The sequence below is a fragment of the Malaclemys terrapin genome, chromosome 16 (genome assembly GCF_027887155.1).
Source record: "Malaclemys terrapin pileata isolate rMalTer1 chromosome 16, rMalTer1.hap1, whole genome shotgun sequence".
NCBI lineage: Eukaryota > Metazoa > Chordata > Testudines > Emydidae > Malaclemys > Malaclemys terrapin.
The window spans coordinates 21311741-21338093 of NC_071520.1; the positions used below are offsets into that span (position 1 = coordinate 21311741).

The 26353-nt window shown below is 42.8% G+C and overlaps 1 protein-coding gene across 1 annotated transcript; it reads right to left on the bottom strand.

Annotated features, from left to right (window-relative positions):
- Window positions 1-12843: 12843 nt before the first annotated feature.
- Window positions 12844-18857, bottom strand: RAN (RAN, member RAS oncogene family). The gene is made up of 7 exons (XM_054006395.1): window positions 18699-18857; window positions 17845-17887; window positions 16728-16812; window positions 16524-16649; window positions 15425-15612; window positions 14537-14707; window positions 12844-14405 (listed from the first exon to the last, which is right to left on the bottom strand). The coding sequence occupies exons 2-7, from the start codon at window positions 17878-17880 to the stop codon at window positions 14361-14363; spliced, it is 651 nt and encodes a 216-aa protein (XP_053862370.1). The 5' UTR covers window positions 17881-17887; window positions 18699-18857; the 3' UTR covers window positions 12844-14360.
- Window positions 18858-26353: the final 7496 nt, after the last annotated feature.

Consider the following 26353-nt stretch of genomic DNA (forward strand, 5'->3'; position numbering starts at 1 on the left):
AGATTTAGTAGCGTAGGTACTGGAACAAGGGGTGCTGCCGCACCTACTGGCTTGAAGTGGTTTCTATTATATACCGGGTTAACAGTTTGGTTCAATGGCTCTCAGAACCCCCACTATACAAATTGTTCTAGCACCTCTGGTGTTTCTAAGTCTACTGATCCTGGTAAGTTTATGCTTTAAAATAAGACCAAAGATTAGACAAATTTACTGATATGAAAACATCCTCTCCAGAAGGGGTTCTCCAAACTCATGACAGCTCCCTCTATTTTTCTTGCTTTAAAATCCCCCCTCCCATAGAACTGTGTCTCTCTCACAGTCATCCCCTTGCAGCTAAAAAAGACTGATGGGTCTTCCTTCAGACCTTATCAAAGCCTCGCCTTAATTTATCAAAAATGTTCAGCTTTGCAAAGAGATTAGATATTCCTTTCCACTCTCTAGGGCTTATCAGTCTCACTGCCTCTGCATCAATCCCAGCCCCTGCTGGGATAGAGCAAGAAACTTAGATCAGGAACAAAAACCAGGGCAATCCAGAACATACCTACTGTGCTGACTTAATATCCTTTCACCTTGGTATTCATTCATCCCTTACTTCATTCTATGAACTATTATAGCCAGAAACTGGTACCTGTGGGAACAATTTTACTGAGCTAATTTGTTAGACTTCTGTATATATGTAGCAAACACCTAGCAAACATCCACTCCATTACAGAACAATAGGTAATTAAAATATAAAACAGTTTTGCAAAATACCACTCAACCCAAGTGAATGAGATTACCTTTCCCTAGCGCTACGGTGAAGGTGGGACCGTAGGTTTTATACCTGGGCTGGTAAATTTTTGTTTTCATTAAACAATTTTACAAGGCTGATGTGTATTTTAATGAAAATGCACTATTTTTTATAATACCTATAGGTACCAATCATGGATCAGGTCTCATTTTAGGCACTGTACACATATAAACATATATCAAAAAGACAGACTTTACCCTAACAAGTTTATAGTCTCCACATATTGTAACCTGAGTGGCTAGCCAAAGTTCAGGACCATAGGAATTTTCCAGTGAGAAGGAAAAAATAGGGGATATTCAGGTATTTTTTTATATATAATCTTATTTATTTACAAGAAATACATGAATTCCTGTTTCTTTAAACAGTGGAGGAATCAAGAGAAAAAAAAGGAGCCGTTTCATAGCTTACAGCCTCAAGCCTCTTTAGCCCACAGCAGGCCCAAAAGCTCTCTCTCTTTTTCCAGTCAGAGGGTACTGCTTGGCTTTCTTGCCTACACTCATCTTCAGCAAAAGGTCCCTCAGTCCAAACTCCTAGGTGAGTTCAGCACCCCCTTTTGTCATAGTTTGGGGGGCTTCTCATTAACTCATCCTGACAGTTTTGTTAATTGAAAGGTAGTGTTCACACACAGTCTCAAAATGATTTGTGATGGATATAGTCACCAGTACCTCTCAGCATAATAATATGTAGCACTGAACACTTAAAAAACAGATCAACCCACATAACTAAAAGCAAATAACAAAACAGACATAGGAAAATATATGGCCTTGGGGACAGACGAAAGCTTGAACTGAAGCACAGAAGTATGTGTGACAATGCATGCTTACAGTAATAGCATTATTCATCCTTTAAGGGTTGTTACATCCACACTGTTTATAGAAACAATGCTTGATCTGGAAAGCAAAATTGTTTATCAGCTAGAAGAAATTGTGAGGAACCACTAGCTTTTGCAAGGCTTCTTAGCTTGTGGAAAATGTTGGGACAGCTTCTCAGTTGGGGTAAATCTGCAAAGTTCTAATGAAGTCAATTGGACTGTGCCAATCTAAATCAGCTGAGTAAGTGGCCCAACTACATTTCAGTGTTACAGTATATTTCTTCTCCTCAGGTTTTTACACTGTGACACTCAATGTGGTATCTGAATGCTTTCCAACAGTGCATGGAAGCAACATGACTAGCTTCGGTCATGGGGAGTGTAGGCAGCTTTTGCCTTCTGTTGGGGTGATGAACCGACATTATTAAGATGTTCATTTTTTCTGTAAAGCAGCAACATTCCCATTGATGGGATCAGTCTGCCAGGCAGAGTTCTCCCCCTCCCCCCTAATATTTCACCCACTCCTCTAATCTATGTAGTTTTTCCTTGCTGTCACTCTTCCTTCAGTTTGTTTTGATGTCTAAGATCAGGTTCTTATTAAGCATAATTGTTACTAATCTGTTTTGCTATTGAGTGGTGTGTTAATCATTAGCAGCTGGGTGGCAGCCACAACTTGCAGAGGATAAAAGGATATTTTGTCCTCTGTTCCTAATTTACTTCTTTTCAGATTAATTCATGCAGGACTTTGGGGCTGGATGCCCTTCTTGTAAACCAAGTTGTGTTTCTCTGTTTCCCTTCTCACAATCTCAGCCCTCTTAATGCCAGAGCTGCCTATTCCCAAGTCCCCGCCAAAGGGAACACTCTTCCTGTGGCTTTGCCTTCTTGACTCTCTGGGCTGAATTCAGCCAGGACCAGAGATAGAGAGGAAGCCGCCTGTCCTTTCCTGATCCAGGGGATCCCAGGTAGTGATTTGGCCCCCATGCTGGCTAGAGCTTCCCTAAATTTGCACTCAGGTTGCCATGGCACCTATGAGCCACATTGCAACTGCAGAGTGAGGGAACACCTCAGCCACACCTTCTCCCACCCCCAATAAGTTCCCAGTGTGAGAGTCTTCTGCAGGGGCAGTATGTAGGCTCTGATGCCACCATGCTTGATATATTCTCTGGTCCCCTTTCTGGCTACTTTGTCCCAACATAGCTGGAGTAAGTGGACATGTGCAGGGGTGACTTCCTCCTCTGTCTTATTTCAGATCTCTAAAGATGTAACTTTTCTCCTTTGCATACATCTCTTAGCAGTGGGAGAGACTAGTTAATGTTTAAGGCCCCAATCCTGCAAGGTCACTGGCACCTGTGCTTAGTCTTGACTGCAAGATTAAGCCCTAACTCTGATATTATATGAAATTGTATTGAATTAAACTTGATTAGCACATAGTGGATAATTATTTTATGCACCAACATTAGTGAGTCAGCAGGTTCTTTAGTGGGTTTATTAGCTCATCACATTTATTTGAATTGATATCATTTATCAAGATCTTGACTGGTTCCTTTTACTGACCTGCATTTTTTTACTCTATGTTTGCAGTATGATAGGAAAACATGACTAAGTATAAGATGCCAATAACTCAACCATGTTTTGTCAGCAGCACCGGGATGGCAGAGCAGCAATTCACTAAGTTGTTCTATTTTGCCATCTGGGTGGATTTAATTTAAGATGAACAAGTAATTAGGAAAAAATACAATTATATTTAGCTTATTTTCCAAAGAACAGAAATATTGCACAAAGAATATGATAGTGTTCTTCAGCCCAGAACTCCCATATCAAGTAATAGCTACTAGTACACCCCACTGGTCCTGCTAACATGTGGAGCTGCTTTTTTCTACTTAAAAAGAACAGGAGTACTTGTGGCACCTTAGAGACTAACAAATGTATTAGAGCATAAGCTTTCGTGGACTACAGCCCACTTCTTCAGATGCATAGTCCACGAAAGCTTATGTTCTAATAAATTTGTTAGTCTCTAAGGTGCCACAAGTACTCCTGTTCTTTCTGCGGATACAGACTAACATGGTTGCTACTCTGAAACTTTTTCTACTTAATAACTTGTGAAAGTGTATTGCAGTCATTTTCTATTGTTAATCAACCTAAAAGCATCCACATCATTTTTTCCCCTCGGGAACGTATGTTTGTGCAACCTGGAAGGCATTTGACCACTTAATACAATTTCATTTGATCAGAGCAACCCATCTGCAGCAGTTGCATGGATGTCATGCCCCTCTGTGTGGTTAAAAGTGGTACCACAGTAACATTCATTGTTTTTTATTAGCTTAACTTTCATTGGAGGAAGATGGAAAAAGCAGGCCCGGAGTTGCCCCTGCCTTCTCACAGATGATGCCTACTCCTCTCTTCCAAGCCATGTGTAGGGTAGAAAGGCCTAAACGCTGATTCTAGATGTCCAAGATTAATTATTTTGGTAGTACCAGCTTTGCAAACCCCATCTGATATCTAAAACTCACGCTGTGTTCTTTTGGTCAATGAATCATCATCCAATACAAAACTTCCACCAAATTCTCTTCCTTCTGTACTTTCACTCTAAACAAGAAATATTGCTTCTCTCCAGCCTTGTTACTTACCTAAGCTGACACATGAGGAAATTGGCAGAGTTACTTTCTACTTTATTGAAATTATTAGTGTTCTAAAGGGGAGGAAGCTGTTGGAGACATCTGGCAAATACAGGGCTAGTTTGCGAACTGTAGATCTTGCAAGGGACATCATGCCCTGTATGGCTGCTTGCTTTGCTTGTGTTTAAGCCAAATCCCTTGTGCTCTTATTTTGCTCCAAACTTGGAGGAATGGAGTCAGAGTAAGTGTTATAACAGGAAGAGCCATGCAGCACTGAAGGAATATGAGTAGTGTTCTCACCATCTGGGTTATGAAGGAAGGCACACTTTTAAAGATTCCTTCTTAAAAGTTATTTGCTTCAATGAGAGTGCCCTTTAAAACACATGAATCCCAAGAGTGTCATGTCTACGAGATCTTCCTCCTCTAAACAATTATTCCTGCATAGTAATCAGATCTTCATTCTAGCTATCCTTTTGCTTTGTCTGTGCCAGGAAGAATAGAGCATACTATTGATATACATGTAAGCAAAACAGACTTGCTGCCGCTCAGAAACCCTGACATTTGTGTTTATTATATTTGTGTTATTGCCAACCATAAGAGTTAAAAAGCTGAGATTCCCAGGTAATCACAAGGTTCCAAGAGCAGTGCCTTAAAGATAAACACGAAATATTCCAAGACTCATGATAAAATCACTAGAGCTGGCAACACTTTTTTGTGGTTTGTTATTATCTTCGACTACCCGCCTTATCCATGTTTCAGACAGGCAGTTGATTTTTTGAAAAATGTATTTATCAACAATTGTTAATTTTAGGTATTTCTATAGTACCAATTGCCTTGGCATTTAATACTGGTGACAATAAAGCTGATATCATCAAAACCCACATTTATATATTTATTGTCATCCCAAAGGATTCCAAAACATTTTACAAATGATGAACAAGTGCTTTGCTCAACACTGAAATATAGCTTTTTAACAGTGCATGCCAATGTTACCTTACCTAACATTTTAGGGAAGGACATAAAGAATACTCTTGAAATTGCTGGAACAATATTAGGTATTGACCCAAGTTGGAATTTGGTTAAGATATTAATTAATGTGCCTAACTGTAGATAGATGCCATCGGAATTTTAATGTCCACATGTGATCTGGACTTTTATGCCTCATTCAAAAGATAACACCTACAGAAGAATAATGACCCCCACTCTATAACTGACAAAGTGTCTTTCCAACCTTACTAATCCACTGCCATTACTTCCAGCACCTACCTTGTTTTGTTGGAGATCTCTCCTTCATCCTCTCCTGACCCTGCTCAACTTGTGAGATCAGAGAGAATCCCATTACAGTGTGATAGAGCTGTAGGACATTGTTATAAACTGAATTCTTTTCCCCTCTGTATCAGTTTACTATGTTGGATAAAAAATATAGAAGGAACAAAGTCATTTCTCTCAAATGACTGCTTTTCTATAATTTTTCTGTATGTTTTTACATTTACGCACCGTTAAAATATACTATTATTTTCTGTATTTTTTTTCATTAGTGATCTCTTTTGTTACAAAAGTAATAATCTGTTTTTCTTTTATTTTTTTAAGTAATTCATATCACCCTTTTTCTGGTCCATTCAAGCCCCTTTGTATCAAATAAGCAGTACAAATTGGCCTTAATCAGCTGCTGCCAGATAGTAGAAAATTCCCATTTTGGCAGGTGGAAATTCAGCTCCATCATTTCCTGCAGCAGCCTTCTTCCCACCTCTGGTATAACAGAAAAGAGGTGATACAGGGAACAAGTTGGGGAAGCCACAATTCTATTAGCTAGGATATTATATTTACAGGTGATTTAAACCCTCAAGTTTTAGGGCATAAAACAACCACTTGCTGTCAGGAATTAGGAATACATTTCCCCGATAGCTAGGTTATTTCGTAATCGCCTGAGGTTGTGTGTTAAACCCTCCCTTTGAAGCACCTGGAACCGGGGGCTATCAGAGATAGAATACTGAACTACTCAAATACTGGGCTGATCTGGTATAACAATTCTTATGTTCCCATCAATTTCTCCCAACTTGATTCATCTTTCTTTGGTTGACTGCATAATAAAAAACCTCCTGGAGTTTTCACCATGCCCATTGCAAGATCAATTTCCTATTTTTAGATGTTCAAATATATCACATTTTGGCAGGAAAATCTGCTGCAATTTAATGTTCTTGAGACCAAACAATTTTTTAGCTTCAGTGAAATAGAACAGAACTGTAAACTACTGCACATGGGGTCAACCTAGAGAAGCCAAAACAAAGAAGAAACACAGGATTTAACCTTCTGCGAGATCCTATCATTTGTGAAACTAGTTGCACCAAACCCCACTGTGCAGGCTGTTTTTTCATGATCCGGCCTATCATGCCTTAATCAGTCAAATGGAAGCCAAGAGAAAATCATCAGGGCTAGTTAGTTTCCATTGGCAAGCTGTTGTATGGATAATTTTCAGAGTAACAGCCGTGTTAGTCTGTATCCACAAAAAGAAGAACAGGAGTACTTGTGGCACCTTAGAGACTAACAAATTTATTAGAGCATAAGCTTTCGTGGACTACAGCCCACTTCTTCGGATGCATATAGAATGGAACATATAATGAGGAGATATATATACACACATACAGAGAGCATAAACAGGTGGGAGTTGTCTTACCAACTCTGAGAGGCCAATTAATTAAGAGAAAAAAAACTTTTGAAGTGATAATCAAGCTAGCCGAGTACAGACAGTGTGATAAGAAGTGTGAGAGTACTTACAAGGGGAGATAGAGTCAACGTTTGTAATGGCTCAGCCATTCTCAGTCCTTATTCAAACCGGAGTTGATTGTGTCTAGTTTGCATATCAATTCTAGCTCTGCAGTCTCTCTTTGGAGTCTGTTTTTGAAGTTTTTCTGTTGTAATATAGCCACCCGCAGGTCTGTCACTGAATGACCAGACAGGTTAAAGTGTTCTCCCACTGGTTTTTGAGTATTTTGATTCCTGATGTCAGATTTGTGTCCATTAATTCTTTTGCGTAGAGACTGTCCGGTTTGGCCAATGTACATGGCAGAGGGGCATTGCTGGCACATGATGGCATATATCACATTGCTAGATGTGCAGGTGAACGAGCCCCTGATGGTATGGCTGATGTGATTAGGTCCTATGATGATGTCACTTGAATAGATATGTGGACAGAGTTGGCATCGGGGTTTGTTACAAGGATAGGTTCCTGGGTTAGTGGTTTTGTTCAGTGATGTGTGGTTGCTGGTGAGTATTTGCTTTAGGTTGGGGGGTTGTCTGTAAGCGAGGACAGGTCTGTCTCCCAAGATCTGTGAGAGTAAAGGATCATCTTTCAGGATAGGTTGTAGATCTCTGATGATGCGCTCTCCAGGACTGGAAGAGACCTCAATAGGTCATCTAGTCAGGTCCCCTGCACTCAGAGCAGGACTAAGTAATAACTAGATCATTCCTGACAGGTATTTGTCTAACCTGTTCCTAAAAACCTCCAATGACAGAGATTCCACAACCTCCCTAGGCAGTTTATTCCAGTGCTTAACTACCCTGACAGTTAGGAAGTTTTTCCTAATGTCCAACCTAATCCTCTCTTGCTGCAATTTAAACCCATTGTTTCTTGTCCTATCCTCAGAGGTTAAGGATAAAAAATTTTCACCTACCTTTTTGTAACAATTTTTTTTTTATGTACTTGAAAAATGTTAGTGTCCCCAGAGATGGATTATGGGTTTGGGGGGCCCTGGACCAGAGCAAGTAGGGGCCCCTCCCAACCCTTCCACCTGCAGTCATCCCCATCCCATCCCCTGCATCCCCGGCACTCCTGCTTGCGCAGTGTTCCTGTCAGGAAGCAAGGTTGGGGTGCAGGGGCTTGCTCTGCCCCACCCGCCTGGCACTCCTGCTGGGGAGCAGGGTTGGGGCATGGGTGCTTCCCCCACTCCTCGGCAGAAGGGCTGGGTGGGCAGAGTGGGCCAAGTCCCTATGCCCTGACCCTGCTCCCCGGCAGGAGCGCTGGGCAAGTGAGAAGAGCCGGGTGGGACACCAGGGGTGCCCATTTTTCTAGGGTCCCCCAATCCGCCACTGCATGTCCCTCCTGTCTTCTCTACTCTAGCCTAAACAAACCCATTTTTTCAGTCTTTCCTCACAGGTCATGTGTTATAGACCTTTAAAAATTTGTGTTGCTCTTCCCTGGGCTTTCCCCAATTTGTCCACATCTTTCCTGAAAAGTGGCATCCAGAGCAGGACACAATACTCCAGTCAAGGCCTTAGCAACACAGAGTAGAAGAAATACTTTTTTTCTTTCTTACAACATTCCTGTTGACACATCCCAGAAGGACGTTTGCTTTTTTTTTTTTTTTTCCCCCCAATAGTATTACACGGTTGACTCACATTTAGCTTGTAATCCATTATAACCCCTAGATCTGTTTCTGCAGTACTCCTTCCTAGGCAGCCATTTCCCATTTTGTTGTGTGCAACTGATTGTTCCTTCCTAAGTGGAATACTTTGAATTTGTCCTTATTGAATTTTGTCCTATTTACTTCAGACCATTTCTCCAGATCATTTTGAATTTTAATCCTATCTTCCAAAGCACTTGCAACCCCTCCCAACTTGGTATTGCCCACAAACTTTGTAAGTGTACTCTCTATGCCATTATCTAAATCACTGATGAAGATACTGAACAGAATGAGACCTAGAATTGATCCCTGCAGGACCCCACTCAATATACCCTTCCACTTTGTTTATGAGGTCATGCAGGACAGTATCAAAAGCCTTACTAAAGTCAAGATATACCAGATCTACCGCTTCCCCCAGTCCTAAATATAAAGGGAAGGATAACAATCTTTGTTTAAATCACTTGGTGGTGGCAGCAATACTGTCCAAGAACAAGGAAAGGAATTTGTGCCTTGGGGAAGTTTTTAACCTAAGCTGGTGAAATATAAGCTTAGGGGGTCTTTCATGCAAGTCCCCACATCTGTACGCCAGAGTTCAGAGTGGGGAGGGAACCCTGACATGGTGGCAGCACAGTGGGATCATTTTGAACCAGAAGTACAGACCTTAGGATTTTAAAAGGACACTTTTAAAGAGCAGCTGCAGGTTTTTTCCTCTGCCTGAGAGCAGAGTAGTTAAGTTTCTGCAAGAAAATTCACAAGCTAAAACAAAAGAATCTAACGCATTTCCTTGCTATTACTTACAATTTCTGTAAGTTTAGATGTATCATTTCAGGATCTTGTTAGGAGCTGGTTTACCTGCTTGGTCTCTCTCCACCCCCATTTGAAAGCATCTTCTTTCCCCATTGGTCCTTCTGGTCAGGTGCCAACTTGGTTACTTGAACTGATTAACCCCTTACAGGTAAGTGATTCTGTACCTCTGGCCAGGAGGGATTTTAAGTTACTGCATACATAAAGGTTGTTACCCTTCCCTTTATATTTATGACACACACCCCTATCCACAAGGCTTGTTATCCTGTCAAGCCTGAAACATCAGCAAAAACTAATTCTATTTCTTACAAAAGTTGTAATTGTGCAGGTACCCACTATATATAATCCTACACAGTTTCTCCATACTAAGTTCTGGACACCAGACAAGAAAGAGAAACTGACAAATGCAATTTTAACTTTATACACCAAAAATTACTATGGCTGAAATAGGAATACCTCAACTGTTGCAATGAAGTTACACTGTTAGAGAAGAACCCAGGCCCAAAACACTTGAAATTTATAAAATACAGCTTTCATTTAAGCATCTGTATTTTTATAATGCAGCTGACAGTCCAAATTGTGCCCTACAACCTCCCATTTTAGTTACAAAAGATCAAAGGTCAGAGCTTCAAAAAACATGTTTGGGCCCCAAATGGGTAAAAATAGCATACAGTACAGTGCTCCGTTATAGATTTCCTGTGGAAATGTTCAACTGTCCACTAAGGGCAGCTTTCAGTCTCCTTTGCCAATGGGAGTGGTAAAATGAATGCTTAGCATAGTCTAGGACATGGCTCAATATCATTAGCAAATTTAGTGGAAAAATCTTGTACAGGATCTTTGCCACATTTTCATGTTTTATTTTCAATAATGTCCATTAGATTGAGCATCTGAAATGCTGGAGCTTCAGCACATTACCAGACATAGTATATTTGCCAATACCCCATTCTAGATTTGAATGCTAGAACAAAAATACAGAACCTCAAGGACAAAATAAAAATTTTTTAAAAAATGAACGTATTTGGTTCAGGTTGCAAAATTTCAAATACTGTAAATCTCATACAGAGACAGACTTGCCTACTTAAATCATGTGAAAAGGACAGCATATGAAGTGACCCTACTTGTATCCCAAGTTAATATGAAAATTCAGCAGCCATATAAGTAGAATATCAAAAAGTGCAAAGTTTGGATCTAACTGATTAAGGCATTCATTTGGAATAAGTGAAGTACTGTATTCTAATGTACAACTCATACCACTAGGTGGAGGTATTCATACAGTTTAAGGAAAGTTTAATTTTCCTGACCATTTATTAAGGGACAAGCAATATCAACATTTTTTTTTTTTTGGGGGGGGGGGGGGAATCAAAGAAAATAAATAGAATTAATTTACCCCTGCAACAGTTTATCACTTTAGGACAAAAGGTACTATATACAGGCAGAATAGAATATTATGGGGTGATAGCACCACTGTAGTTTAGGCTGAGATGAGTGGATTTAAATGACGTAAAGAAGACATGGTTATGCAGATAATTCAAGACTATCAGGAAATGTTCTACCTAATTTTCTCTTATGTTTGCAAACATTCAAATAATACTATCAACTGGCAGCTCTAAAACATGACTCAGTTAAGCCCTTTTAACATGTACAAGCTGCCATCATTACAAGACTTGAAAATTTCATCATGCTTTTAAATTTAGCAAGTGTGGGCCTCTAACACACACTAGTTCTGAAACATTAGCAAAAACTAATCTTATTTTCTTACAAACCACAAGAGTGTATATGTAAAAAATCTGGCAAAAGTTGTAATTGTGCAGGTACCCACTAAGATAATGTATGATATTGGCCTCATTGACAATTCAGGATCAGTTCAGGTCCTTAGTCTAACACAGACCCTAGAAATGCCATGGACAGAGCATGATCTCAGCCCTATAAACATAGAATAATTTTGTTATTCTACAGCACCATCCTCCAGTCACCTGAAAAACCTGCAATGAGACTTAAAAAAAGATTCCAGCCTACTCTACTAGGCCAAATAATATTGCAGTAAAAAGGTCCAGGAAGACTGATAGATTTGAGAGGGGTAATAGGAAGGTCACTAGAGGTCAAACTCCAACAACTGAAAGATTCAGCATATGGCGTTTTACAAAAAATCATGATTTCATGAAGTTGTTTACACTTTAGATATCTTATATTTAAGATATGTGCACATCAAATAAAACAATAATGTAGCCATACTCCCCTACTTTGCAGAAGCCACAACACATGCAAAACAAAGTCAGAGGTACTAGGGCTTCTCCTGCTAAAACAATAAGGGGTGAAAGTGGTGACAAGAAACCATTTGGGGGAGGAGGGGAAACGTGGCAGGAAGGGCAGGCAGCTAGGGCCAACTTGCAAACTAACTAATACATAAAGCTACTTGAACTTTAAAAGCAAAAATCTATGTTGTAGAACCTAATAAGTGGGTGAGTTTAAACCTAGCAGCATTAGCCAAGTGTTCATTTAGGCAGTGGTCCCCAAACTTATGTTGTGTCCCCCCTTAGCCATAATGTAACCTGTCCACACCCCAGGGAGCCGGAGCTGCGGCAGAGGCCACAGCTATGAGAAGGGCCGGGGCCAGGTTGTGGTGAGGGGGCTGAGGCTAAACCAGGGCCACAGCTGGGGCTGGAGCCAGAGTGGATGGGGCCCTGCCCTCCTCAATGTTCCTCCATGCCTCACCCCAGCTTGGAGACCATCAATTTAAGGTACAGCTACATTGCCAGCTGTGGAGGTGATTGCCACTTCAAGACAAAATACTCACCCTAGCTCTGATTAAACTAGCATGCTAAATGGAGAGTAGCCACAGCAGTACAAGGGGCTAGTTGTCTGAAGTGCAGAGGGAGGGTCTCTGACAGGCACATTCCATGTAGCTAGCCCATTCCATTGTTCATGCTGCTGTGACAAGTGTACAAGTCTGCTCACAACTAGCATGTTTTTCCTCAGAGTAGGAATCAAATCACAGCTCTACCTCAAACTGTAGACATAGCCTAAACCTTAGTGGCAGAATACATGAAGCAGAAGCCTATGTTCAGGGGCTGTTTGATTCAAGCAGATCGTGGTAGTGAAAAGATCAGTCCAGCTGAAGCTTGGGAAGAGAACCTGGATGTCTTGACTGTAGATAAGATCAAATGCAAAATGAAAAGGCTACTATTAATCCTGCCCCTGAAGGACCATTTCAGTTCCTCCCATTAAGCCATAACTATCTGTAAACTAGTTTCCAAGGTGAATCTGGACAATTAAAAATCTGACTAATCACGTCTAAATGTTTTTGGAAGGAAATGTGACAATGACTATGGTAGTCCACTTGTTGCTGGTAACAAGGGTGCTTTAGGTTGGTGGTATTATCCAAGTTTAAAAAAATATTGTCAGTAATAACTACGTACATAAACATGCAAGTTGAGGAATAAATGAAATGCTTCACTTTATTAAGAAACCAAAAATACAAAACTGACGGATTCATGTACTTAATTGAACACTACTGAAAATTATTTCCCTTAAAAACTTCCATTTTGGTGTGTACATCTGGTTTAAGTGCCAGTAAATTTAGTGTTAAAGTTGACATTTTCCACTATCTGTGCTGATAATAAGCTATTTTCAAATTTAGACCTTGGTGCCGTTTGGTAAAGACTTATGTAGTTCAGTCAAGCATGGAATTAGACTCAAGTTTTACTAACTGTAACTCTTCAGTGGAAAGTGAGTTACAATGCTCAGCGAAGAGCCCATTTCACTGTATTCACTGAGGAACACTCAGCCTTAACTATAGCAGAACACTAGCTCTGCTATAATTTGTACATCACTTAATATAAACAGGCCTATTGCTGACTAGTTTCTGGTTGCTATAGTATGGAGTCCTCTGAATTTCAAAGTTCATTTTAATAGATTAAAAAACTGCAAACCAGAACTGAAGATTGGGTTTTTTTAAAAGGTAGCATGGAGGTTGAGCTTGGTACTGTATTCCTAAAATAAGAATCCCTGCAAGCAGCCAGTATCTGTATTTCAAATGCAGCCATTAAGAACAGGTTTAGACCTGCATTTTACACTTGTTTCAATCCATTTACACTTGCCAATCCTCCAGGGACAGTCTACATGGTAGGGTAACATGCACAAGGGGGTGATTTTAAAAGCATATTAACACATGCTGTAGTTAGCCCATGTCAACCATGCTTGAACACATTCAAAGTTCCCTGGTGTGCTTCTACCTAGTAAGTACTAAGGAACTTTTAGCGTGCACAAGCATGGTCCACGCAGACTACTCACACACCCCCAGCACCCACTACATTAACCTGTAGACAAGCCCTCAGATGTTCACTGCTTTTGTGTTTTCTAATTAAGTTACACTTTGGGTTTTAAAAGTCAGTGTTTAAATCAGATAGGCTTCAAGAAGCCTGTAAGATTACTAAATTACCTTTTAATTTATTACTTGTTGCATACCTATTACAAGTGTAAAAATTCAAATTAAAATTCAATACTATATTAGCATCTATTCAAGGATAGGAGACATTATTCAACTTACTCCTAACAATGCATGAAAGTTCACTTGTTTAGATATTTGAAATACAACTTTATTATGATCTAAACAAAAAAGGAATGGGAATGACAGTAACAAACAAGATTTACCACTGAATACTGTGATGTGACTGCAGCAGTCTTAGTTAGATTTGAAACTCAAAGGGGAAGTAATTGCAGTCCAAAAAACAGCTAGATATGCAGGTCCAAAATATGAAGGAATTTTTTTTTTTTTTTTTTTAAACTGCCACATTCACTCCGAAGCCCATTCATCTCTCAGCATCCCAAAGATTAAGCACATGTTCTGCTCAGCTAGATAATAAAGTGGCAAACACGCTGCACCACTGACATCACAGGACAGTTGCCTATAAAACTAGACTTCTGACGCTGGGCTCCAGCTTCATCCCTTACAGGTCATCATCTTCATCTGGCAGGGCAGTGGTCTGAGCAATCTGAAACAGATAAAATTTTATTTAGCAACTAGCTATAGAGTTTGAACTCCTTATAGCAGTTGATTTCTCAGGTATCAATGTTAGAGAAATGGACAACCATTGGAACTCTGTACCATTGTCAGAGCAGTTACCTGTAAGTCTTGCTCATACTGTGCTGCCAATGCTGGGTCCATAACAACCTCTGGAGGCGCAAGAGCAGGCATGGCAACAAACTCCAAGTTGGGATCTCCAATTAGCTTCCTGGCAAGCCAGAGGAAGGGCTTCTCAAAGTTGTAGTTACTCTTAGCTGAGATATCATAGTACTGCAAAAGAGAGGATGGTCATATATACATACTCTCACACAGCTGAACTATGTTGACACATCTACTGTTGAAAGTCAGACCTTGTTATACTGCCAAGTTTGGCTCTGACCAGGGTCTCAACTGCAAGGTCTTCACCTGCTTTACTCCCAGTGATTTTTGCCAAGCTAAAGTGGTTTGGCACACGATAGAAACAGGCCACTAAACAGTCCCGTAACAAAAAAGCAAATTAAGACATTTCAGTTGTCTACCAAGGCATCAGATTTTTGGACCTAAACCTTGATTTTTATTCCAATAAGAATCTGTTTTTATTTTTCTTAAGTGCACAAGACTTTGTAAAGAGCTCCATTCTGAACAGGTTCACATTTGGCCCACTTGCTCTGAATATTAACTTCTTTAAATGATGAAGAGCTTGATATCAAAACTGAGTTCAGGGTCTTACATCTCTGGCAGAAGTCAATATTAGTCCTAATGAAGGGAATACAACACCTTTAACTTCCTATCTGTGTCAACTGTTAAGATCCTCAATTCTGTTCTTATGGAAAAAACTGATTTGATGTTTTACTGCATTTGTAGTTAACTATCAATGGTAATGAGAAATGTGTAAGTGCTCAGCATTGCATTTTACCTTCAGAATAAAAGGGCTGCAATAGTACTGTTTTAGGTCAATAAGACTAAAAATCAAAACATAAGATTTCTGAAAACAGATAGCCATCATACCTGAAGATTCTTCTTCCTGTGGAAGACAATTGACTTTGCCTTGACTTTTCTGTCCTTAATATCCACTTTGTTGCCACACAACACTATAGGGATGTTTTCACATACTCGTACCAGATCTCTATGCCAGTTAGGTACATTCTTGTATGTAACTCTTGATGTTACATCAAACATTATGATGGCACACTGAGCTGAAAGATAAATAATATGAAAGCTTAAATTATCTCTTTAAATGTATACTAGCGCTGGATAAAAGATATATGAATGGGTGGTCCTCCTGTAAGCACAACCCTCAGTCCACTCTATCCTTAGAGTATTTCACTTTTTCTTTTCCACCTAATTGTCAGGATACCTTCTGCTCAATAAGAATATAGGAGTTCCTGAGACCAGCCCAGGATCATTTGCCTGCTCACATCTTAGGGCCCAATCCTACAAACCCTAAGGCACCCAGTAATTTTATTCACGCAAGTAGTCCCATTGAAAACCAGAGTGTCACATGGATAGGGTACACAGAGAGGCTTCCCCAAGAAGTTTGATTTGCCCAAATATTTCTCAAAAACATGATTCAAATAGGTGTAAACCAGTCTCAGACAACCTATCCAGGCCTTCAGCAACTTGAGAGCTTACAGTACATATCTCAGGATGACCCTGTGTCTCCCCCCCTAATCCAAGGAGCTTTTCAAAGAACAAAGAGGCCAGACTTCATTCCTCGTATTTCTAAAGGCAGGTAAGAGGACAAACTCTTTAGAGATGTTCTGCAAAGAATTAACTGAGTCAAATACATAAAGAATAACTACTTTAGAAAAATATAAAGGGAAATATTCCTGTTTAATGCAGTTTCCGATTCTCTTTAAGTGGGAAATTTAAGCCTGGCAACCCATTTCTCGATTAGTTTGTTATGCCATTTAACTTTACTGGAGAGTGCCACAGATTATTACGAAACACAATATACAGAATAGCGTGACTACTTCCTCATGCTGGCATGGCTACAGTTTGCTTAGGGTGGGATGCTCTTTTTTAGTACAACTATTGTCATATTACTGACCCCTCCCTGTAAAGTTACAGGGGAGTTACTGTAAAACTACAGAAAATTTACACTTACCCTGAATATAGTAACCATCCCGCAGACCACCAAATTTCTCCTGACCAGCCGTGTCCCATACATTAAATTTAATTGGACCTCTATTAGTGTGGAACACCAGAGGATGGACTTCAACACCCAGTGTAGCTGCAATTAAAATGTTAAATTTAGAAACTGCTTATGTAATATTTAAAACTATTAGAATCTCCAAGTGTTTAAACATACCTACATACTTCTTCTCAAATTCACCAGTCAAATGACGTTTTACAAATGTTGTTTTACCAGTACCACCATCACCAACCAAGACAAGCTGTTGAAAGATTTCAGAAAACAAATTAAGCGAACATGTTTTAAAGTCACTTTTACGTAATTTTTAACTAAAACACCAATCCTATAAATTGTTCCATGCAGGGAAATTACATTGTTTTGTTTTTTAGTTATAAACTACCTAAAAGCAGTTAATGCCCAGCTTGTTATATATTTCATTATTTGACATTACCACAGTTTCAAGTTGCCTTATACAAACACCACACAGCTTTCAATTAAAAGAAAAAAGTGTTAAATTTGGTTCTACCAGTTACAGATTATTAAATCCAGATAAAAGAACCTTCTAGATTTGGCCTGAAAGTGCCAATTCTTAAATCACTTCTTTTTAGAATGTTGTATAGAACCATCTCAATTTTTCAGTTAACAAGACCCTCTACAGTGCTGGTCCATCAACACTACAGCATTGGACTAGCACATGAGAGCCACAGTATGAAGTTGACTTGCATTGTCCAAACCAAGAAACATGCAATATGACAGTATTTGAGTTTTAGAAAAGAAAAGACTATTTATCTTCCAGTGTTTAATAGGACATCAGATAAATAATTTGTGGTTGTCTTCCTATTTTACACAAACACCCAAGACTGCTATAGCAAGGAGTCAGAGTGTGTAACACAGTACACACTACCTAAAATGAGTTTTCCCTGGTATCTGACTTTTCCACACAACACAGGAAAGAAGTGGTAAGTTAGGAGACTACCGCAAAGCAAAAGCGACAAAGGAACTAGGGAGAGGGAGCATTTGGAAGTACTTTTAATTCATAATCGGAGTAGGTTTTATGTTGCGCACCACAACGATTTAAAAAGTTAATTAAACTACAATTCGAATTAGGTATAAAAGCTAACATGCATGGCAGTAGAAATTCACTCTAGGCCCTAACCTGAGCAAACTTACTGTACAATGGTAAGTGGGATCAAAACCTCCGCTCCAAACCCGCGGCGGCGCTAACGCCGGCCGGGAATCACGTATGAAGTTGCCCCAGCGAGTCAGACCTGCCCGCGCAACGCCGGCTCCTTACCTTAAACTGCACTTGGGGCTCTCCTTGGGCGGCCATGCTGGGTCTGCGGGAGAAATGGCAGCATGAGAGCTCAGCGCGCCAGACGGCGCAGGGCCCGGCCAGCGGGGGTTGGGCGCCGGGCTCTGCGCTGCGGTCACCAGCCGCCTCCGGCTCCTCCCAGCCCGCCAACTCCCCGCGTGGTCCCGGCCCCATTCATCGGGACAGGAAGCGCCGCGCCGCATGGGGCGGGAGAATGAGCGATAATGGCGGCCGCCCTTCCCCACCCGCCCCCCTGGGCCCTACAGAGGGAGCCACCTGAACCCCTCTTTCGCCAGGCCCGGTGCGGGGGGATGAACCGCGGGGCCAGCCAGGCGCCCCCAGGGGAAGACGAGCTTGGACTCGCCCCGGGGGGGCGTCCGGCTCAACTCCCTCCTTCCGCGCCGAGCCAACATCCCGCCGCTGAGAAGAGACCATCCCCCGGTCAGCCCAGGCCCGGGAATCCGGAGGGGCCCGGGCTGCCTCCCGCTCCCCCCACCCCGCCAACGGGCCCCGCGGCCTCCCCGCGCCACGATGACGGAGCAGCGCGCGCCACTTCCCCTCCCCCCTCTGCGGGCACCCAGGCCGCATCAGTCCCTCTGCTCCCCCAGCCAGGCCCGTCCCGCTCCTTATGCGGCGGACGGGCCCCGACGCCCCATCGCGAAAGAAAGGAGACGGGAGCGGCCCCCAGCCAGGCCTCACCTCACCTCTTCCCCCAGCCCCATTCCTAGGCGGCGACCGACGACTACCACCCCCCTCACGCACCCTCTATCCCTTCCTAAACCCATCCCACGTCTCTCGATCCCGACGGGCAATGGGGGGAGGCCTAGCCCCGTTACCTTCCCGAGACGTCTCTCGGTGTCGCTCCCCTCAGTGACTAGGCGCTGGGAAGATGGCGGAAGCGCGGTTCAAATACCCGGAGTGCGACGCCGCGCGGACACAACGAGCGGAGGGAGTGGTCGAGCGTCACGTGATAGGAGGAGCGGGGACCGTGAGCTTCCGCCCGCGCGCGCCGCTTCCTTAGACGTTCTTCTAACCGCCGTTGGAGTGCTGCGAGAACACGCGCACGCGTTAGTTTAGCTGCACGGAGCGGAAAGGGCATCAACCACTCTTCCGGGTCTAGGGGCGCGGGAATCGAGACGCTCGCGCCCCGCCCACGGGGTGTGACGTAGAACGTTCGCTCAGGGCCTGGGGATGGCGCTGGGCTCGCTCGCGGCCCGGGCTAAGAAGCCAGCCGTGCGGCGTTTGCGCGCGTGCGGTGCCCCCCCCCCACGTTCTTTCTTCCGCTCCACGCCCCTTGCCTAAAACAAATCCTCGGCGGAGCTGGGTCCTCCTCAGCTCTCCTGCATCCTCTGGGGCGGGGGGTTGAGTGCGCTGCGCCGGTTCCGCCCGCCTGCCCTCCCTCCCAAGTCCTCGTGTGCACAACCCCACCCTGAGGAGGGACCAGCCCTCCCCGTTTTACAGGCAGCCCCGCAGCGCCCCAGCTTGCTCAGCGCCCTGCCTTTCGTGCGGTGTTAGCACCCGGTACGGCGCTAAAGCCGGAGCCTTGGCGGTGGAGATGGAGGAGAAGGGGGCGAGGGGAGGGGAGCCTCTCTCGGCCACCCGGCCGCCTCGCAGGCTCTAATTAGAAGCAGCAAAAGGACTTAATTGGGAGTAACAACTTCAGGATAAGTTTCAGAGTAACAGCCGTGTTAGTCTGTATCCGCAAAAAGAAGAACAGGAGTACTTGTGGCACCTTAGAGACTAACAAATTTATTAGAGCATAAGCTTTCGTGGACTACAGCCCACTTCTTCGGATGCATATAGAATGGAACATATAATGAGGAGATATATATACACACATACAGAGAGCATAAACAGGTGGGAGTTGTCTTACTAACTCTGAGAGGCCAATTAATTAAGAGAAAAAAAAAAAAAACTTTTGAAGTGATAATCAAGCTAGCCGAGTACAGACAGTGTGATAAGAAGTGTGATCAGTGTGATAAGAAGTGTGAGAGTACTTCTTAACTTCAGGATACGGGTTTCAGAGTAGCAGCCGTGTTAGTCTGTTTCCGCAAAAAGAACAGGAGTACTTGTGGCACCTTAGAGACCAACACATTTATTTGAAGCCTAACTTCAGGCTATTGCCCTTTATGTCTCTGATGAAAGAGTACACATGCTTTATCGTCTTGACAGTTATTGTTCTTTTTGCTCTGGTTTGCTTTCCACAGGAATGCATGTGTATGTGTAAATAAAACAACATGTTTAATAGAGTGGTTTAAGCATCAGATTTGAAATAGCTCATTTCCCCACATTCAAAGCTTGGCAGGATCAGTTCTACCAGTCATAAACCAACTTGCATGTAGTTTAATGGGTTTTCCTTGAGATTATGGACATTAAAGGCCCATAGTCAAAGATCTGACAGCAACTTTTTAAAATGTATATTGGTTTTCCCCTAGGTCTTTGGCCAAAATATACTCTCCTTGTATAACTATTCTTTGCAATAGTTAGATGACATATTCCTACTTCAGAGATGGCATCACTTTAGCATTTCTATAATTTATTAAGTGGTTCAGATCCTTTGTGCTATTAAACATAATCTATTATTTATTGGTGGTTTTCTATGTAGATAATTTTCATATAATGTGACCTGAGTTTAAGATCAAGGTTTTAAAAGCCTTGTACTGTTTGTTGCCATTTCCATGTATTGGCCAAACCAGACCGTCTCTACGCAAATGAATAAATGGACACAAATCTGACATAAGGAATCATAACATTCAAAAACAAGTAGAAGAAAACTTCAGCCTCCCTGGTCACTAAATAACAGACCTGAAAGTGGCAATTCTTCAACAAAAAACCTTCAAAAACAGACTCCAACGTGAAACTGCAGAACTGACACTCATTTACAAACTGGACACCATCAGATTAGGCCTGAATAAAGACTGGGAGTGGTTGGGTCATTACAAAACCTAAACCTAATTTCCCCCTACTTGAGATTTGTATTACTTGCATCTGAAGAAGTGAGGTTCTGACCCACGAAAGCTTATGCTCCCAGTACTTCTGTTAGTCTCAAAGGTGCCACAGGACCCTCTGTTGCTTTTTACAGATTCAGACTAATATGGCTACCCCTCTGATACTTTCCCCCTACTGTTATTCACACCTTCTTGTCAACTGTCTGGAATGGGCCACTCTCATTAGCACTTCAAAAGTTATTTTTCCTCTCTTGGTATCCTGCTGTCAATTGAATTGCCTCGTTAGACTGACCTCACACTTAGTAAGATAAATCACATCTTCCACATGTATTTATACCTGCTCCTGTATTTTCCACTCCATGCATCGTATGAAGTGGGTTCTTGCCCATGAAAGCTTATGCACCAATAAATTTGTTAGGCTTTGGCTACACTTGCGAGTCAGAGCGCATTAAAGCAGCCGCGGGCGCCCTAGCTCACTGCCCTTCCACACTGGCAAGGCACGTAGAGTGCTCTGAGTCCAGGGCTAGAGCACTCCTGGTATTCCACCTCGATGAGAAGATTTAACACTTGGTGCACATTGGCTGAAATGCCTGGGCGTCAGTGTGAACGAGGTGTTGCATTACTGTGGTCTGATCAGCCTCTGGAAACGTCCCATAATCTCCTTAAATCAAGTGGCCACTCCTGTCATTGTTTTGTAATCACTGCAGGTATGCCGATATGCCCTTTGAAAGCTCCGTTTCTGACAGCCGGCATGCTTATCTGCTCTGAGACAAAGCAACCATTACTGTGCAGTGCTGGGGGGAGGGGAGTCTGTTGCTGTCTGAACTTACAAGACAGCATGATGACATGCTCTCAGCCCCCCAAAAACCCACTCTCTCTCCCCCCACATACACACAACACACTCCCTGTCACACTCCACCCCACCCCACTCCCCTCATTTGAAAAGCACATTGCAGCCACTTGCATGCTGGGATAGCTACCACAATGCACTGCTTTCTGTGGCCCTTGCAAGAGCTGCTAATGTGGCCACGCCAGTGTGCTTGCAGCTGTCAGTGTGGACAGATTGCAGCGCTTTCCCTACTGCGCTCTACGAAGGCTGGTTTAACTCAAAGCGCTCTACATCTGCAAGTGTAGCCATGCCCTTAGTCTCTAAGGTGCCACAAGGACTCCTTGTTGTAAATGCAAAGTGTTACTGATGTTTTCCTTTGGTTAAGACTTACAGAGCTTTTCCCCCTACAGTAGTTTTTCTCGTTGCTTCGAGAGGTCAAGAAGGAATTGGTTTTAGAGGGTTTTTTTTAATCACATCCAGTATACGTAGCTTTTTTCACCATAAATTCTTTCAGTATAGCAGAGTTCTTTATAAAGCACTCCTCCCCTGTACTAAATGATCATTTGAGTCACATCTTTCTTCCTTAAAACTAACTATGCCTATAGGAGCTAAGTATTTAATAACAGAAGTCCATAACAATAAATTGCATGAGCGTTATATCAGCTTTTAACAAGAATACAGACATGGCCAGAAAACATTTCAGTCTGTACCTTTATTTGTATGGTGGTTAAATGCAGATTTTATGAGTTTCTAAATACTGGTCCAGATAATTAGTAAACGTTGTTTTACTTCAAACAGAGTCATTGAATGATGTTCTAACTAAGCTAATTCAGTGATCTGAAATGCTTTAGAAATACCATGAATACATTTCAGGATTTTAGTTAACAGAAGATGTGTAGATTTAGGATTATATATAAATATATATATAGAGAGAGAGAGAATTTTGGGTGTATTAAAATATTGATATTACGTTTTGTGAAGTCATACATACAGAGAGTTAGAGAGCACAGAAGGCTTCCTTAAGGCTATATCTGCACTTCGAGCTGGGGTGTCTGATTCCCAGCTTGCATAGACATACCTGCACTAGCTCTACTCGAGGTCATGTGCTAACATTAACAGTGTAGCCAGGGTGGCAGGTTGGGCTAGCCAGCCTAGTACATATGCAGGGAGTCCAGCGGGATACATACACAGGACAGCTAGCCCAAGATGCCTGCTCTGCTACCCCAGCTACACTGTGCTATTGTTAGCACACTACTTCAAGTTGGGAGAGCTGGGAATCTCTACACATGGATATAGCCTTTGGGGGGAATGCAGTAGTGTGGATTTGGAAAAGGAAGACCATTTGTCTATGAATAGGAACATAGAGAGTGCCATACTCAGGGCCAGCGCAACCCATTAGGCAACCTAGGTGGTTGCCTAGGGCACTACAATTTGGGGAGCAGCGACCGCAGCGGTATTTCAGCAGCGGGACCTTCCACTGCCTCTGTGGGGGGGCGGCATTTCGGGGCGGGACCTTTCGCCACCTAGGGCGGCAGAAAAGCTGGCGGCGCTCCTGGCCATACTGCTTCAGTCTCTCTCTAGGCCAGTATTCTGTCTCTGACAGTGGCCAATTCTAGATGGTTCAGAGGCTTGAATGAGAACCCTGCTGGAGGCAGTTGTAGGATAATCTGCCCCCACACTATATCCACAAAGAGATTTAAATCCCAAAATTTATATCCTCAAAATTCCCCACACTCAGCTGCTGCTTAACCAGTGGAGGCACCTAAATTCCCAGAACAGCTATGTTTCTGCCAATAAGAAAGGTGCCTAAATTCATTTGGTGGAGATGTGCAAAGTTGCCTAAATCATTACACTGCTGAGCAAATCAGTGCCCTGGGGCAGCTCTACACTACAGGGTTAAGTTGACCTAAGTTACGCAACTCCAGCTATGTAGCTTAGGTCGACTTATTGCAGTTGACGGGAAAAACTCTCCCATCGACTTACCTTAAGATTCTTGTTTTGGTGGAGTACCGGAGTCAATGGGAGAGCGATCTGTGGTCGATTTAGCAGGTCTTCACTAGACCCACTAAATCAACCCCCAGTGGCTTGATCACTGCAGCGTCAATCCAAGGTAAGTGTAGACATACCCTAAGACATAGCAAGATCCTTAACCTAGGTGTTCTCTCACCTATCTCACCAGTGCAGCTTGATCCAATATGGGTGTCTAGATGCCACCTACTAGATCAGGCACCACCCAAAACATGCTGCCATGCCCTCCCTTACACACTCTAACCTAATGGTAGAGCACTCACCTGGGATATGGGAGACATCTTTGAATCCCCACTCTTTCTGATTTGGAGCAGGGACTTGAACCCAGTTTTCCCATCAGGATACCCTAACTACTAGGCTTTAAAGGAAGATGGGTTGGATTATTTTCATTCTCTCCTGTTGCAGCTGTTCCATTTTGTGTAAGATACTTAAAAATATTCATTGGAGCTGGGCCTGGAATCTGGGTCTCCCATGAGTACCCTAATCACTAAACCATGGAGTAATTCTGACTTTTTCTTGCCCAATGAATTAGGTAGGGGGGATTTGAGCCCACATCCTGGGTGAGTGCAATAATCACTGAACAAGCAGAAATTTTGTGAGGAAGGGCTGAGCTGGCTTAGGCATCTAAATCTAGGAGAGGGTTCACTCATGTGAATCTCAAGTGGAGGAAGGCACCACCTACCTGTCTAGAGTTTAGATACCCCTCTCCTCAGGATTTCCTGCTAGCTAAACTTGCTTGGTTTTGTGAACTCCATTCTTAGTCACCTCACTCCCTTTTCGTTGTATAAAGAGGCTGGTACCTAATTCATCACTGTGCAGTCCATCGGGAAGCAAGGCGCCTACAAGTTAGATGTTGCAAAACTGAAGCTAAAGGCTTAATCAATGCTGGGGGTGGGAGGGATTAAACTGCATTCATTTGACACATTTTATTTAACTGGCAGTAATGGCATACAGATAGAACAGCTGTGTCTGTTGCTGTTCACATCTGTCAGCACCCAGGACATGAGGCATCAGAGCATAGGTGCTGACTCCATGGGTGCTCCGGGGCTGGAGCACCCACGGGGAGGCCCCCCCCCGTCACCCCAGCTCCACTTCAAAAGTTATTTTTCCTCCCTTGGTATTCTGCTGTTAATTGATTTATCTCGTTAGACTGACCTCCCACTTGGTAAAGCAACCCCCACCCTTTCATGTATTTATACCTGCTCCTGTATTTTTCACTTCATGCATCTGATGAAGTGGGCTCTAGCCCACGAAAGTTTATGCCCAAATAAATTTGTTAGTCTCTAAGGTGCCACAAGGACTTCTCGTTGTTTTTGCTGATACAGACTAACAAGGCTACCACTCTGAAACCTGTCTCTTTTATTGGCAAAGCAGAGCCTTGTAGACCATAGGATCAGCGAGTTCCCTCCAGAGCAGTGGTGGAATTTTGCCATGAACTAAACCATGGATCTGACTGTACACAAAGTGCTGTTAACTGCACATTGTAAACAAACAAAATATATTTTGTCTAATTCATTCTGTTTTAGCAATCCCAGCTCCTGCCATAAACTCAACCATATTCAACCCACTAAATGTGGAGGGGTGTAATTAGGATAGGCCCCAGTTCCATATTGGCTGCTGTGCAGTTTACTGCAGGGACTCACAACTATTGTCAGTTTTGATACTACTAATGTAGCTGAAACAGATCTTCTTTATCTCTAATATCAATGTCTTCCTGGAAGTTATTGTGAATTCCTGAGTGTATTCCACACTGTACAGTTTGCATAGCAATGTATTACTAGTGCAGTCTTCCTCTTAAATATCACTAGGATATCTCACAGTTCCTAGCTTCAGTAAACCAAGCACCTCACAACCATCAGGGGCTTTTGCATTCCTCCATTCCCCATATGCCCTAGGTTCAACCCTTATTTCAGGGATTCCCTGCAACTCCCCCCACAACCTCCCTCATGCCAGGGGATCTGTATCTACCATGCCTTCCTCTGCTACATGCTACATGCCACCTCCATACCATTGTCCCCCATTCATATCCCTCCATCCCTTGCCAGGGGCTCTGTGTGCCTCTCATGCCTCCCTCAGCCACACATAAGGGATTTTCTATGCACCCTCTTCCCTTTTGTCTAATGCCTTTCTCCCTCCCTATTTTGATTTTTAGAGTGCCAGATTTAAACTTTTAAAATTAAAATACACTAGTCAATTATACTAATTTGCATTTGCTGCCCTGCAGGGATCTGAAATCTTTTTTACAAGCAGGAGCCTAGCTGCCTACCAGTGTGGGAGAGGGTCAGACTATTGGTGCTTTCCTTGGTTTATAAATGGAGAAAATGAAGTGTAAACAGGTGAAGTCATTAGCCCAAGCACTCCAGGTCCCTGGTTCTGCTCCCCTTGGCAAAACCCACACTGATTTCAGTGGCGCACCCAGATCTCAAACCCAAAGACATTCAGTGCCAAAGCTGGGACTAGAGTCCTGCTTCAACCACTTCTTGACCAGGCTGCCCTTTACCTGCTGATGTCACCCTTTGCGCTGGGACGGTAATATTTGCATAGCCCCGCCCCCACCTTGGCATGTCCTGCCTCACAATGGGTGGTCCTGGCTCTCCCCCCCCCCCCCCCCAGCTGTGATTGAGTGAGCAGCGCGGAGCATGCGCAGAGCGGGTTCTGGCTTGGGTGGTTGCCTTGGCATCGGGCA

Bases quoted from the DNA above. Each gene is read 5' to 3' on its own strand.
- RAN (XM_054006395.1), bottom strand. From the start codon at position 17,880: ATGGCCGCCCAAGGAGAGCCCCAAGTGCAGTTTAAG. The intron at 16,650-16,727 runs GTATGTTTAAAC...TTTTAATTGCAG, and splicing joins ATTTGAGAAGAAGTATGTAG to CTACACTGGGTGTTGAAGTC. The intron at 15,613-16,523 runs GTAAGTGTAAAT...TTTATCTTTCAG, and splicing joins GGATGGTTACTATATTCAGG to CTCAGTGTGCCATCATAATG.